Source organism: Natrix helvetica (assembly GCF_964273705.1).
Source record: "Natrix helvetica genome assembly, chromosome: Z".
Lineage (NCBI taxonomy): Eukaryota > Metazoa > Chordata > Lepidosauria > Squamata > Natricidae > Natrix > Natrix helvetica.
Window position 1 is genome coordinate 139160562 of NC_138554.1, and position 16177 is coordinate 139176738.

The 16177-nt window shown below is 44.3% G+C and overlaps 1 protein-coding gene across 1 annotated transcript; it reads right to left on the reverse strand.

Annotated features, from left to right (window-relative positions):
- Positions 1 to 6259: 6259 nt before the first annotated feature.
- On the reverse strand, positions 6260 to 15934 carry TMIE (transmembrane inner ear; the record flags this gene model as incomplete). The annotated part of the gene is made up of 4 exons (XM_081970684.1): positions 6260 to 6366; positions 7459 to 7608; positions 9676 to 9793; positions 15833 to 15934. 4 exons carry the CDS (start codon positions 15932 to 15934, stop codon positions 6260 to 6262), a joined length of 477 nt encoding a protein of 158 aa, XP_081826810.1.
- Between the last annotated feature and the right edge of the window lie 243 nt (positions 15935 to 16177).

The window sequence follows — 16177 nt, forward strand, 5'->3', positions numbered from 1 at the left end:
AAATGTTTCCTCGTTGTTGTTTTTCTCATTTTGCACAAAACGTTTGTGTCCCTTGGTTGAGGTGGGCACTGATAGAAACTGATTAAAACAAAATAATAAAATATATAGTTATTCCTCGACTTACAACCATTTGTTTAGTGACCAAAGTTAGAGTGGCACTGAAAAAAATGGCTTATGACCCTTTTTCACACTTGTGTGAAAATCCTTGCCACCTTGTGATCAGAATTCAGACACTTGGCAACTGACTCGTATTAATGGCAGTCCGGGGGTCCCATAATCTGCTTTTGCAACCTTCTGACGTACAAGGTCAACGGGGAAGACCAGATTCACTTAACGACCATGTCACTAACTTAATAGCTGCAGTGATTTGCTTAACAGCTTGGCAAGAAAGGTCGTAAACTCACTTAATAACCGTCTCGTTTAGCAACAGAAGTTATGAGCCCAATGAGGACTCCCTGTATCTATTGCCTATAAATTGACCCAGGTGGGAGGGAAAAATTAATTTAATTCTTAGCCAGTTGTTAATTTTGGTGTTGCAAAACTCTGAAGATCAGAGGTTTATTCGCCAATTAAAAGTGCAAAAAGCACTTTTGGCAAAAAAAAATTAACCTCACTCCAGGGACTTATGAGTCGTCCTTCCGTAAAGATAAATTTAGCCAATAACTATATTTTAGTTATACTCATAATGTTTATTCTAATGGATTACCCATGGTTATATAAACGTCATCCCGACTATTAAATAGAGATTATTTTAAAAGGCCTCTGGTAGCAGAAACATTAAAAAAGAGCAACAGGGAGTCGCAAAAAATCCCTCCATGTGGATAAATTTAATTGATGGCTTTAGATCAGATTCATTCCTAATGTTTATTCTAACTGATTACTGCATAAATGTCATATAGGCAGTCCTCGGCATACGACCAAAATCGGGACGAGACTTTCCATCCCTGAGCATGGCGTTGTTAAGTGAGTTGCACCTGATTTTATGAGCTATTTTTTGCCATGGTCGTTAAGCGAATCACTGCAGTTGTTAAGTGAATCATGCAGTTGTTAAACAAGTTCAGCTGCCCCCCCCCCCCCCCCCCAAATTGGCTTTCCTGGTCCAGAAAGTCACAAAATGGGATCGTGACCCCGGGACATTGCGGCCGTCGTAAATATGAGTCAGTTGCCAAGCGCCCATATTTTGATCATGTGATTGCAGGGATATTGCCATGGCCGTAAGTTTGAAAAATGGGAGGACTTCAACTCCCAGAATCCCCCAGCTGGCCCTCCATGCTTTCAGATGGGTGGGCTCCAACTCCCAGAATCCCCCAGCTGCTCTGCTTTAAGAGGTGTGAGCTTCAACTCCCAGAATCCCACAGCAAGCATTTGTGGACTAAACTCCCAGGATTCCCTAGCCACTCTGCTGGCTGAGGAATTCTGGGAGTTGAAGTCCACACATCTTAAAGCTGCCAACCTTTGACAAAAACGAATGTAAAATCTTGTCTGCTGGAAAACAAGGGTGCATAAAGATGAAACTTATCTCCCCAAAAAGTTCACTGAAGATTTTAAGGTATATGCAGTATGTCTCCTTTAGGGGTTCACCTGCAAACTGGGGGGACCAAGGATGGTTTAAACCCCTCCCTCCCTTCCCCCCCCTCTCACTCACTCACTCACTCACTCACACACACAAACACTCTTTTGCAAAAGTTTCTGAAAATTGGCTCCTTCCCTCCAGGATATGTTCTATAAGAAATCTGGCTTTTCGTGTGTCATCACCTTGAGCTGTGTTTTCTGTCTCTTAATTACAAGCTGGCCAGATGTTTGCCTGGAACGCCACGTCGCTTCTCGTTGGACACAAATCAAGATTTGTTGGCTAGAGAAACCAAAAGCAGCTTGTTTCCTGCCACACGTGAGGTGGAGTTATAAATTCCGAGAGGAAGTCTGAACCGGAGAGAGCCAGAGAATTGGTGAATTGGGAGGGACCCCCCCAAAGGTCATCTAGTCATCCACCCCTCCGCGAGGAGCAGGAACACCCCTTCGGCCATCCTCAAGACCGTTCGGACTCTTCTTTCAAGCCCCTCCAAAGTTTGGAAGGAGCTTTTAATGGCCAGGGTCCTTTACCGAAGCATTTTTCATTTCTAACCATTGAATTGGAAATGTCCCTTGAGGTCATCTAGTCCAACCCCCCTGCTCATTGAAGGACCCCTCCGTAAGGCAGTGGAAAAAACCAATACATAAGAAAAATAAGTAAATATCCGTAATAAAGGATTATCTGAGCTGTACCAAACCCAGGTTTGTCATAATCCTCTTTCTAGGTAATCCTCACTTTACGACCAGTGGTTTAGCATCTGTTTCATGTTAGATGGTCCTCCTCTGAGTGACTTATGACCTTTTTTTTTTAATGGCCAGGCAGGAAAAATAAATTCACTTAATGACTGTTATGCTCATTTAAGAACATTCCTAAAAATATATCCTTCAAATCTGATCACAAGATGACTTAATGACCCCGATTTCAGTCGTAAGTCAAGGACTACCTGTGTCTTACTTATTTCTTGCCAATGCTGCTTCTATGCCACTCGTGTTATAATAACTCCAAGCTGCCTCTAAACATTCCCTTGCTAAGCAAGACAGCTTTCAAGCGAATTTTGCTCCATTTTACGACATTTTTTGCCATAGTTGTTAAACGAATCACTGCCGTTGTTAACCTAGTCACAGCCGGTTGTTAAGTGAAACAGGCTTCCCTGTTGTCTTTCATGTCAGAAGTTTGCAAAAAAGGATCACATGACATCTGGACACTAAAACCGTCATAAGTACTAGTCAGTTGCCAAGGCTCTGAATTCTGAGCATGCGACCCTGGGGATGCTGTAACGGTCGTAAGTGTGAAAAATGTTCATGAAAAATGTCCATGTTTTTTTCAGTGACGTTGTAACTTTGACAGCCACTGAACAAATGGTCGTAAATCGAGGATTATCTGTAGTTGAAATTATGTAAATTCTTACCAGTTCTTTCTTTCTTTCTCTCTCTCTCTCTCTCTCCTCCTTTTCTCTGCCTATTATCCCTTTTTGCCATGTAACAATTTTGCTAGTCACTGATGTTTAATAAATGATATCCATTTCCTCAAATATTATTTTATTAAATATTAATGTTGTGACAGATTAATAATTTGCAGTATATTAATAATAAATAATGCATATTTTTCCCCAGCTTGCTTGGGTTCAAATTCAGGGCTAACTCACTGAGCAAACTCAATCCTCAACTTTTGATCGTAATAGAGTCTGAAATTTCCATCGTGAGTCATGACGGTCATAAGTTGAGGCACCCAGTGACCCAGCAAATCCAATTTTATGACATTTTTGGCAGTGGTCGTTAAGCTAATACAGGAGTGGTTAGGCGAATCAGTGCATTCCTATGGTTGAGTTTTTGCTGGAAACCATCCAAAAAAGGAAATAATAATAAATTAAAATGATTAATAGTAAATAAAAATAAAAATTAATAAAAAGCGTGATAAATATTTTTATGTGATTGATTTTACGTCGGCCATAAAGCCAAACCGTTTGCCAAGGACCCAACCCTGGTGTCTATTTTTGGTTTAAGGCAGGGGTGTCCAAACTTGGGAACTTTAAGACTTGTGGACTTCAACTCCCAGAATTCCCCAGCCAGCAGAGCTGGCTGGGGAATTCTGGGAGTTGAAGTCCACAAGTCTTAAAGTTCCCAAGTTTGGACACCCCTGGTTTAAGGTAAACTGCTCCACAGGAAACAATAAGCTTCACTTAACGACTACCATAAAACAGGGAGGAAAACATTATTCTTATGATTTAGAGCCATAATGGTAGGCTTCAATGACTAAATGTTTTTTCCTAAGGATGCCGCCATGTAGCACGTAAATCAGAGACGCAGCTCCGAATTGCTTGGCTGTGGACGCCATCTTGACTTTTCTGACCTCCTTGGTATGCAACATACTCCTGTTCCATGCATCCTTTTAATGTTCATTTGTTTTTCTTGTCTTTGCAGATTCAACCTTTCCACAGTTGGCGCTCAACTTACTGCCCCAATTGAGTCCAAAATTTCCGTTCCTAAGCAAGACAGTCGTTAAGTGAGTTTTGCCCCATTTTACGACCTCCCTTGCCAAAGTTGCTAAGCGAATCACTGCAGTTGTTAAGTTAGTCACAGGATTGTTAAGCGAATGTGGGCTTCCCAAAAACTTTGCTCATCAGAAAGTCGTAAAAGGGGATCACGTGACCCTGGGACACTGTGACCGTCATAAGTACGAGTCAGTTGGCAAACTACTGAATTTTGATCACGTGACCAGGGAGATACTGTGACAATAGTAAGTGTGAAAACCGGTCGTAAGTCTCTTGTTTTCAGTGCCAATGTAACTTAAAATAGTCACTAAGCAAACTGTTGTAAGTCGAGGACTGCTTGTATTTCGTTTCTTTATCCAAAGCAGAATTTAACTGGCACAAACTAAATGTTGCATTCTTGCAAGACTTAGCAAGTTAGTATCCTATATCTCTTCGTCTTTATTTAAGTTGCTAATTAAGCAAATCATTCAAAAGCCCTCCTTAATTTCAGGATCAAGAGGATTCCTGGTTTTAAGAGGGATCTAGAGATCAAGTGGCTCATCCCAACCCTCATTTTTCTCTTCCTTCGAATTTCCATCTCTCCCAAAAATCAATTGGCGCATATAAGCTTTGAATGCCTAATTTTCTTCCCTCTGTTCTGTCAATCAACTAGCTGATGGTAACTCCACTGCACTGTACAGTAGAAGCCATTTTAAGACACAACAGGCTGCATCTTAACAGAACACACACCCCTGAGGGATTTTAGAGGTGTCTTACCCCCACAGTATTTGTTTCCAGAGAGTAAGTCATCTGTGTACCAGGTTTGGTTGAAATTGTTCAAAGCATTCCAGGGCTATGCTGGTATACACACACACACACACACACACACACACACACACACACACTCACCCACCCACCTTGCTTTATCTCCATCTCTTAACTGAGTTTCCAACACAAACCAACATTGACCAGCTTTGCAGCGGAGCTTTCTCACATCTGCCTCTTCCTGTCTCGGTGGTGATGATGAAGCTTTTACAAACACCAGCGGTTTAAAAAAAATTAAATCTGCCTAAAATTCCACGTTTTTCCCCCAAAACTTCATTTTTTTATCCAATACTAACACCACCACCCCATGGACTTTAATTTTGCAGTAAACAAGCCACAAATTTTTTAAAAACCCAAGCAAACCAACATTTTTGGAGGGGAGGGTTTCTTTTCTTCCCAACAATCTTCAGCCTCCCTCCTTAATCTTGCGAGGGGATTTTTGGTGGGCATATATTCCGATTCATATAAATTTAGCAGAATTGTTTATGCAGGCAGGATGATACACTGCAAAGGATTATGGGAATCCAGACAGGCATCACCAGAAGGTGGCAGCAGGTGTGCATTTCACCCAAGGGTGGTCAAAAAAGTCAAAATGGCAGCCCCAATGGTGCAATAGACCACGTTTTTTTAAAAAAAATAAGAAAATCTTGATTTTTTTTTTAGCACTTGCTGAAGATTTCTGATTCCTCTGTGAGACCAAACTAGAAGGCAAAGAGGGCCTGTTTGAAATCTGCAATGGAAGCAGTCCTCGACTTACGACCAATTGCTGAGGTTGAGAAACTCAGGATTAAGGTGGTCCTCAATTTACGACCATTGGTTTAGTGGCCAAAGTTGCAACAGCAAACTTTGGAAAAAAAAGGCAACTTTTTCACAGTTATGAATATTGCAGCCTCCCTGCGATCACCTGATTAAAATTTGGACACTTGACCTGAATTTACGACAGTTGCATCGTTACTGAGTGACGTGATTCTCCTTTTGCGACCTTCTGACGAAGGGGGAAGTCAGGTTTGCTTAACGGCCATCTTCCTCACTGAACAACTGCCGTGATTTGCTTAACAGCGGTGGTGAGAAAGATCGTAAAACGGGGCAAAGCTCGTTTAACAAACGTCTCACTTAGCGATGGAAATTTGGGGCTCGGTCGTAACTTGAGGGTTTGATTGACGTTGAGGAAAGCGCTGTGCCTCTGCGTGAGTGCCTGTTGGGAGCTGATGCTCGGGTTGCGGGAGGAGGCGGCAGGTGGGGCTCTCGGGGCGAAGGTAGAAGAGAAGCGATGCGGCCAGAGGAGGAAAAAGGCAGAACGCAGCAGAGAGAAAGAGAGAGAGAGAGAGAGAGAGAGAGAGAGAGAGAGAGACAGGATCGCGGACGAAGGACAGCGCTGGAGAGGGGAACGCCCTCTAGTGGGCTTCCCCCGTAACTTCCTCTTCTTCCTGGACGGCCGGCAGGGAGGCGAGCGGTCGGGCTTCGAGCTGGCCTGAAAGAGTCGTGAGGCTTTCGGTGGAGCCTGGAAGAGGCAGAGTAGCAGGAGAATGAAGGACAGGAAAGGGGAAGGTAGGACTGAAAGGGAGGGAGGGAGGAAGGAGAGAGGAGGGGAGAAAAAAGAGGACAGAACAAGGAGAGGAAAGCAGAGAAAGAGGGAAGGAGGAATGGCGAAGAAGGAAGGTAGGATGGGAAAATAGAGGGAGGGAGGTGGAAAGGAAGGAAGGAGGAGAGAGGGAGGAAGGGAGGAAGGAAGGAAGGAAGGAAAAAAGGGGGAGGCAAGGAGACAGGGAGAGGGGAGTGAGAAACAGAAGGAAGGAAGAGGGAAGGAAGGAGAGAGGGGGAGAGAAAAAAGAGGAGAGGAAAGAAAGAGGGTTGAAAGAAAGAGGGAAGAAGGAATGGCGAAGAAGCAAGGAAGGATGAGAAAAGAGAGGGAAGGAGGAAAGAAGCAGGGAGAGGGGAGAGAGTGAGAGAAAAATAAAAGGAAGACAGGAAATGAAGGAAGGAAGGAGGCGAGAGAGTGAAAGGAGAAAGGGAAGGAAGGAAGGAAAAAGGGGGAGGGAAGGAAGCAGGGAGAGGAGAGAGTGAGAGAAATAAAAGGAAGGAGGGAGGGAAGGAAGGAAGAAAGTAAGGAAAACCATCAAGAGTTCAGAGCTGGTCACTTTCTTAAGCCAATGAACTTGTGATCAGGGTGGACAGAGCTGCCACACCTGCAGGTCACCTGTGAGTCTGGCCAATGCAAGAGACAGGTGTGTCGCTCAGCCTTCTAATGGGGGGGTGGAGACGCAGCTGGCTGCAGTTCTTTTGTGTCCTCGACTTACAACCACAATGTATACCAGAATGTCCCACTGCTAAGCAAGACCATTGATAAGTGAGTCCCGCCTGATCTGACAATCTTTACGCCACGGTTGTTAAACGAATCACCACACTTCTGACAAGACAAGTCAATGGGCCCAGCTGGATCCACTTAATGACCGAGCGATTCACTTAACAACCTCACTTGCTTAGCAATAGAAATTCCGCTCCCTTTTGTCATCGTAAGTCGAGGCCTCCCGCTACCTGATGCTCCAATTTTCACCCTCCTCTCCAACCCCAGAGAAAAAAATGGGGTCCTCACCGCCTGGGATCTCAGTCAGTTCATTAAGTGGGGGCACAGTGTCCAGCTTGTCTGCGTACATCTTAGCAGCCTGCCTCTTGGCATAGCGGGCCTCGATCTCCTTCTTGGTCCTCGGGATGCGACATTTGAAGATGCAACAGAGGGTAATGACTAAAAACAGGGAAGAAAGAAGGAAGAATTGGCTGGAGAGAAAGGAGGGAGTGGCTTAGCCAGCTAAGGAGTTCTCTCCCACCCCCATGGGAGGATGGACACCCTCCATACACACACATTTGGGGTTCCCCCTAAGGAAAGGCCACTGGATTAAATTTTTAATAATTGGAATTGAATGGTGAAAAGCGAGGGAGAAGATGAAGGTGCAGAATGGAGAAAAGGGGGGTGGGAATGAAGTGGAAGAAGAAGAAGAAGAGAGAAGAAGAGAGGAAAACGAGAAGGGAGGAAAAGAGAAGCAGAAGGGGAAGGGAAAAGAGAGAAAAAAGAAAGGAAGAAGGGAAGAGAAAGATAAATGAAGGAAGGAAGGAAGAAAAAGAAAGAAATAAGGAACAGGAAAAAGAAAAGGACAGGAGGGAAGGAGAAAGAAAGAAAGAGAGAGAAAGAAAAAAGAAAAATAAATAGAAATAAATAAAAGGAACTAAGGAAGAGAAAGAAATATGCAGAAAAGAGGAAGAGAGAAAAAGGGAAAAGGAAAGAAGGAGAAGAAAGAAAGACAGAAAGAAAGAAAAGAAAAAAAAGTTATGTTGAGGACTACCTATACTGTGATTTACAACACCGTAAATGGACAGCATATTAAATAAGCTAAATTAAGATAAATTAAATTAAACAATCCCTTTTTTCAGTATCACTATAACTTTGCATGGTTGCTAAATGAAAGGTCGTAAGTTGAGGACTTCCCCCTGTCTAGGAACCTCCGCAATAGGAGTCTGGTTCCTGTTTGCCAAAGAAAGCCTTCTCGAGCCCTTTTCATGCCTTGCTGAGAAAGATTCGCTGGGAAAGTCAGATAAAACAGGAAGCCAGTCCACGTGCCAATTGGCAAGGTCAAAACGTTTTGAGTAACTACTCGGCGCGCATTCCCTGCGCAATGCTTGTGAAATTAAATCTGCCTCAAAAATAAAAATAAAAAATAGGCCCCTTAAAAAGCTTGTTTTCTCTTCCTGGCAGCTTTTTTGGTGAGTCTGTTTTCACTGTCAGCCGCGGGAAAAATCTCGCCGCCTTTCCCGCAATGATGCCTATTTAATGGTGCAAATATTTCCTCCCCTGTCTGGGAACATTTTCTTCCAGGATTTCTCTTCCGATGCCAGCAGGCAGGCTGCAGACCTGGAAAACGGCCCGTGCCAGGTGGAATCAATGGGGCGTGTGGTGGAACAGTTGCCGTTTGCTTAACTCCCGGGGATAGGAGCGAGTTCGAATCCTGTCAACCGTGCTGCCATTATTCATGACTCTTAAAAACCCATCCAGACTCTCCGCTGCAGGCAGCAATTCAACCTGAAGAGCTACAGAGGCTGCTTCTGATGGGGGTGCGGTTGGCTTTCCACAGTCCTTGACCTATAGCTGTTTGTTTAGCAACCGTTCAAAGTTACAAAGCACCGACTTATGACCGTTTTTCACATTTGTAACTGTTGCAGCATCCCTGTACTTGTGTGATTAGAAATTAGAATGCATAGAGGTAATCCTCGACTTACGACCACAATGGAGCCCCAAATTTCTGTTGCTAAGTGACATCTTTGTTAAGTGAGTTTTGCCCCATTTGCTGCCGTTGTTAAGTGAATCCCTGCAGTTGATCAGTTGGTAACATGGTTGTTAAGTGAATCTGCCTTCCCCACTGACTAAAGGATGCAAAAGGGGATTGTGTGACCCCAGGACACTGCGACCGTCATAAATATGAGTCAGTTGCCAAGCCTCTGAATTTTGATCACATGACCATGGGGATACTGCAACGGTTGTAAGTGTGGAAAACTTATTTTTATATTGCCGTTGTAACTTTGAACCATCATTAAAGGAACTGTTGTAAATCGAGGACTATCTCTACTGGGGGAGACCAAAACTTGTTTCTTTTATATTTTCCAAAAGGCCTGTCCATAGGAAAGAGGTGAAAAAAATGTCCGGATGTCAGATGCAAGTGTACAATGACAATTCCCAGTTGCCATTTTGACTTTTTTGACCTCCCTGCCAATAAAACAGGTACTCGAAGGAAATTTTAAAAAAAGAAGGAAGAGCACTTACTAACACTCAGCACAAAAATGGCAAAAATCCCAACCACTTGCCAGAGTCGCAAACCCCAAATCACCACCGTTTCTGATGTGACGGGATCCGGTTTTTTTTTCGGCGGTTCGGTGGTTGCCTGCAGAAATACGAAAGAGGTGAAAGAAAGGAGGTTGAAGGCAGAGGGGATTCTGGGAATGGGCCGCCATCTTGGATGAAGCAGCTAAGAGCCTTGTGGGAAAGAGGAAGTTGGCAATCATTAGCGGCTTTGACTTTTTTTAATTGCAAGTCTTGTGATGCAACTACTGGAAAACTAATTGTAAGCATCCAGACTTACTCCCAGCATCCTGGCTGGGGGATTCTGGGAGTGGAAGTCCTCCCCTCTTAAAGCATCCTGGATGGGGGATTCTGGGAGTGGAAGTCCTCCCCTCTTAAAGCATTGCTGGATGGGGGATTCTGGGAGTGGAAGTCCTCCCCTCTTAAAGCATAGCTGGATGGGGGATTCTGGGAGTGGAAGTCCTCCCCTCTTAAAGCATAGCTGAATGGGGGATTCTGGGAGTGGAAGTCCTCCCCTCTTAAAGCATAGCTGAATGGGGGATTCTGGGAGTGGAAGTCCTCCCCTCTTAAAGCATAGTTGGATGGGGGATTCTGGGAGTGGAAGTCCTCCCCTCTTAAAGCATGATGGCTGAGGGATTCTGGGAGTTGGAGTCCACCCTCTTAAAGGAAGCTGGCTGGGGGATGCTGGGAGTGGAGTCCTCCCCTCTTAAAGGAAGCTGGCTGGGGGATTCTGGGAGTTGGAGTCCTCCCCCCTCAAAGCATGATGGCTGGAGGATTCTGGGAATTAAAGTCTAAACCTTTTAAAATTGTCAAGCTTAAAAAAACACAGATCTAAGGAACATAAAGAACCACACATGTACTGGTTAAGAAGTGTTGCTTAGCTACAACTCCGAGCATCCTCTATGTTGAGCTTTCCTTATCTTTGGCTGCTGGGTGTTGTAGTTGACCATGATATTGTTATACAGGTAGTCTTCAATTTACACAATTGAGTCCAAAATTTCTGTTAGTAAGTGAGGAATTTGTTAAATTAGTTTTGACCCCTTTTATGATCTTCTTAAGGGACACGGTGACTCGGGCTAAAACGCCGAGCTTGTCGATCAGAAAGGTTGGCAGTTCGGTGGTTCGAATCCCTAGCACCACGTAACAAAATGAGCTCCTGTGACTTGTCCCAGCTTCTGCCAACCTAGCAGTTCGAAAGCACGTAAAAATGCAAGTAGAAAAATAGGAACCACCTTTGGTGGGAAGGGAACAACGTTCTGTGCACCTTCGGTGTTTAGTCCTGCCAGTCACATGACCACGGAGACGTCTTCGGACAGCGCTGTCTCTTCGGCTTTGAAACAGAGATGAGCACTGCCCCCTAGAGTCAGGAACGAGTAGCACATATGTGCGAGGGGAACCTTTACCTTTATCTTATGATCTTCACACGGCTGTTAAGTGAATCTGGCTTCCCCATTGACTTTGCTTGTCACAGAAGGGGATCACGTGTGCCTGGGAAGCTGCAACCGTCATAAATATGAATCAGTTGCCAAGCACCTGAATTTTGATCTTGTGACACTGGGAGGCTGCCTCAGTCACAAATGTGAAAAACAATCATTTTTCAGTGCTGTTTTAACTTTGAACCGTCACTAAGTGAACTGCTGCCAGTCGAGGACTGCCTTTGCTTAATTTATCTTGTTTTTATCTTTGCATCTTTTCCTTTCTCCCAATCCCTTTCGCCACAAAAGGGCGTTGTAGGGTGGGAGTGGGGGTTAGAACAGTCACACTGAATTGTGTGCAAAATTCACACAAGGGGACACAGGACACAACTCTTCGACACACTCCTGCACACACACACACACACAAAGCTTTCTGTCTTCCTGGAAGGCTCAATTGATGATTTATTTTCAGGGCTTCGCGTTCCTTGCCCGTCTGTCTCCAATTTCGGAACATAGTTTGCCTCTTGTTGAGGTGCGGTGTTGGTTGTTCAATGAGTTACACCTGATTGTTTTTTTAAAAAGTTTTTTGGCCAATGGTCGATCAGCGAATCCCCGCAGTTGTTAAGTGAATCACGTGGTCGTTAAGTGAATCCAGCTTCCCACATTGATTCTGCTTGTCGGGAGCCAGCTGAGAATGCCGCGAGCAATGATCAGACGATCCCAGGATGCCGCAATGGTTGTAAATATATTCCGGTTACCTTTGATGACGTGAGCATGGTTATGCAGTGGCCGTCGTAAGTATGAGGACTGATAAACTCAAGCCGGGCTTCCAACAAGCAAAGTCAAAGCTGGATTTGCTTAACAACTGCATGATTTGGTAAACTTCTGTAATTTACTTAACAACCGTGTCCTAAAAAATTGGGTGTGACTCGTCTTGTTTAGCAACGGAAATTCTCGTCCCTAATTCTGGTTTAGATCAAGAGTTGTGGTCGTAAGTCGAGGACTCCCTGAATTACAACTTAACTGTCTACCCCAATCAATCTAGTTAGAACTTAGATTTGTTTGCTTAGCAGTAAAATTCAGAGCCCCCTTACTCCCAGGGAAGCCTTAACTTCCTTGCTGTGCAGCCCATTATATATAATTTCTCTGAAGTAAGCCTATTTTCAGTGGAATTAATCTCGGTTTTAGGATGTGAATTGTGGCTTGAGGACTAGAATTTCTACTTCTTGCTTGGAAGGAACAAAACTTTAATTGTGGAATTTGATCATTAGAACCATTTATGATTCTATGAGTCTATATTATGAATATAATTCTGTAATTATATTCTGTAATGCAGAATATTCCTCTAATGTTAGGGCAAGAGATTTAATGCACTTTGCTAATTTATTTTAGCCATAGCAAATCGCACTTAGACTTATATACCGCAGTGCGTTTACAGCCTTCTCTAAGTCAGCCTCTTTCCCCCCAACAATCTGGGTCCTCATTTTATCCGCCTTTGGAGGACAGAGGGCTGAGTCAACCTGGAGCCTGGTGAGATTCGAACTACTAAATTGCAGTCAGCCAGCAGCCAGCAGAAGTAGCCTGCAGTTAGCTGAACTCTAACCACTGCGCCACCGTAAATTTAAGGGCAATTTTAGAGCAAGAGGTTTAATGTACTTTATATTTTGCACAGTATCTGCACACAAAAAGGTCAAATTTTCCTTTTTCAAATTTTATCTTCATTTGTTTTTCTTTTCTGCTCTCCCCATTTTGCTCCTATTCTGATTTTGTCTTTTCCTAGTTCTTTTTTCTGTTTCTATTTTATTTTTTGTTGACTCCGAAAGCCTTACTAAAATATAAGATCAGAGATTCTGAAACATTTTCAAACAGAGGAGAATAAGTGTAATTGGTGAGCTTTTTTGATCTGGAATAAAAAAATGCTGATGAAACAAGAGAGGGATAAAAACAATTCCTTTGGGTTCGTGGGGCCTTTGCAAACCTTAAATTAAATAAATATTCAAGCGCCAAAGCCACAGGGCCGAAAGTCAAAACCATCCAGAATTTCCTGAAAATTCCTCTCTCTCTTTTAAAGATTTTTCTTGGAGGTTTCGTGCGACTTTTCTGATACTCAACTAAATACCATTTATGTTGGTTCTTAGGAATTTCCCCTTTTGTTTGCAAAATTCCTGGCCTAAACTTAGCTCAAATAAAACCCCCCACCAGGATCTCTGTAAATTTCCTTTATGACAGACCCTTGTCAGAGCTGGTCTGGATTTCAGACTGATGGAAAAAATCAGATTTTTGCTGTGCAAAACTAAATACAGGTAGTCCTCGACTTATGACCACAATTGAGTCCAAAACTTCCATTGCTAAGTGAGACAGTTGTTAAGTGAATTTTGTCCCATTTGGCGATCTTTCTTGCCACAGTTGCCAAGGCGAATCCCTGCAGTTGTTAAGTGAGTCATATGGTCGTTAAGCGAATCTGGCTTCCCAGAAGGTCGCAAAAGGGAATCACATGACCTTGGGACACTGTAACCATCATAAGTATGAGTCAGTTGCCAAGCCTCTGAATTTGGTTTATATGACCCTGGGGAAGCTGCAACGATCATAAGTGTGAAAAAACGGTCGTACCTTCAAACGGTCACTAAATGAATTACTGTAAAGTCGAGGGCTTCCTGTATTTGGGGAGTCTCAACCTGCAGGCTGGTTTGTCTTCTCATTGTTTATTTTATTTATTTAAAATATTAACATAACCTGCCTCATCTTTCAATCAACTCTGTGTGTCACCCAATCAAAAAATAAAAGATAATCAGATTAAATCGCTAAGACTCAACCGATGAAAGCATTAAAAACAACAGTGCTGCCATTCGCCTCTTGGACCATCAGATCTGGATTGTCAAAATGGACATTAGGTGGTGGGAAAAAGATCTCCACTCCCCCAGCCCCCACCCCACCCCCAGTTCTCTGTTGGCATCTAATGGTCATCCAGATATCTGCAACCTAGATTTAACAATCCTGCCCTGAGTTTCTTTGATGTTAGTTTAGGACCTCAAAAGAATTTGGCACAACAATATTTTTGGATTTAGGGGCGCCTGGGAGCTCTCTGATCTGGGTGGTTTTCTTGGAGATGTTTCATGATCCAGCTAGGTAACATCATCAGTGCTAGAAGGAGGTGGGATTTGTGGAAAAGAGGAGGAAGAGGACTGTGGGATCCTTGGTGCTCTCTGAACCTGATGGTTTTCTTGCAGACCTTTCATGACCCAACTAGGTAACATCATCAGTGCTAGAAGGGATTGGGTTTGCTCTGTTTATATATAGATGGTTTGGATAGAATATTTGTAGATCAGGGTTCAAGTACATGGTCCTTGGTGCTCTCTGAGCTTGGGTATTTTCTTGCAGACCTTTCATGACCCAACTAGGGAACATCATCAGTGCTAGAAGGGATTGGATTTGTGGGGAGGAGGAGGAGGAGGAGGAGGAGGAGGAGGAGGAGGAGGAGGAGGAGGAGGAGGAGGATGAAGGGTGGGTGGCTGGGTTGTCCTTGTTGCTCTCTGAGCCTGGTGGTTTCAACACTGATCAGCCATCAACAGACCCATAGAGATCAACCACATTTACACACAGTTCAGAAAACACCATAAAAAAAGTGAGAAGGAAACAATCAGATCACAACACACACTTTATCCAGCAGCTAAACACAGATTAACACCAGACAAAAGTCAAGCAGAGAGCAATGTGTTAGATCTGGGCAGCGAGAGGACAGACTGCGGACACGAAGTGACTTATCAGCTCTTTATTAATAGTAGTAGTGATCCAGCTTGCTCTGTGGTCGGAGGGTTCCCCTTTTATAGGGATCGGGTACGCCCCTCGACCAATCAGAACGATACCTGTTTCCCGCTGTAGCAGCGGACCAGAGGGGAGACTTGCCACGATATATGCTAATATCTAACACAATGCACATCAAAGTATTACTTCTTGTAATGAAAACCACATCCTGCTGGCCCACTCTGGCAGGGCAAGCTACTGTGTGTAAACAGGGAGCAAATCCCACTCCCTTGCAGCATTGAAGATGTCGCCTAGTTGGGTCATGAAACGTCTGCAAGAAAACCACCAAGCTCAGACAGCACCAAGGACCCCACAGTCTTCCTCCTCTTCCTCCTTTTCTTCTTCTTCTTCTTCTTCTTCTTCTTCTTCTTCTTCTTCTTCTTCTTCTTCTTCTTCTTCTTCTTCTTCCTCCTCCTCCTCCTCCTCCTCCTCCTCCTCCTCCTCCTCCTCCTCCTCCTCCTCCTCCTCCTCCTCTCCACAAACTCTCCTACCTTCCAGCACTGATAATGTTCCCTAGTTGGGACATGAAACATCTGCCAGAAAAGCCACCAAGCTCTCAGAGCAGTAAGAAACTCACATTGTTATTATTTTCCTCCTCCTTCTCCCCTGCAAACCCCCCTTCCTTCCAGCACTGATGACATTCCTTAGCTGGGTCAAGAAATCTCTGCAAGGAACCCCCCCCCCCCAAGCTTAGGGTGCACCAAGGAACATCCCCCCCCCAGTTCATTGTTGAGCTACAAATATTGTCTTCTATTTTTGGGTGCCCTGCATCCATTACTCATTATTTGCCGATCCTAGATGGGGTCTCTCCACCCACCCATCCATCTCCCTCCCAGGCACCCCCACACCCAATCCCTTTTGCCCCACCCACCCCAAAAAAAGCTTCCTCCCACTCCCTTCCTCACCTGAATGAGCTGGCTCCAGGCGGTGCTGGAGTAGCAGAGCAGGATGGAGGGAGACCCCCCCAAGGGACAGAGGGGGCTTCGGGTATTTGGATCCCAGGCCATCTCTCTCCCTTCGGTGCTCAGCACGGCGGAGAGCCTGTTTCGGCTGGAGGAGAGATGGCTTCCCCCCCTCCCCTTTTGTCCCTGTCACTGTCCAGGAAGAGCCATTAATTAATTCATTAGCCCGGGTTATCTTACAGGCAGCCTGGCTCAGCTGAAGTGAAAAGACAGGAGGCTGCGAATATCTTGTTTTTTTTTTACGGTTCTCTGGTCAGGGCAGGGTATTTTCCCCAGGGAGGAGGTGAT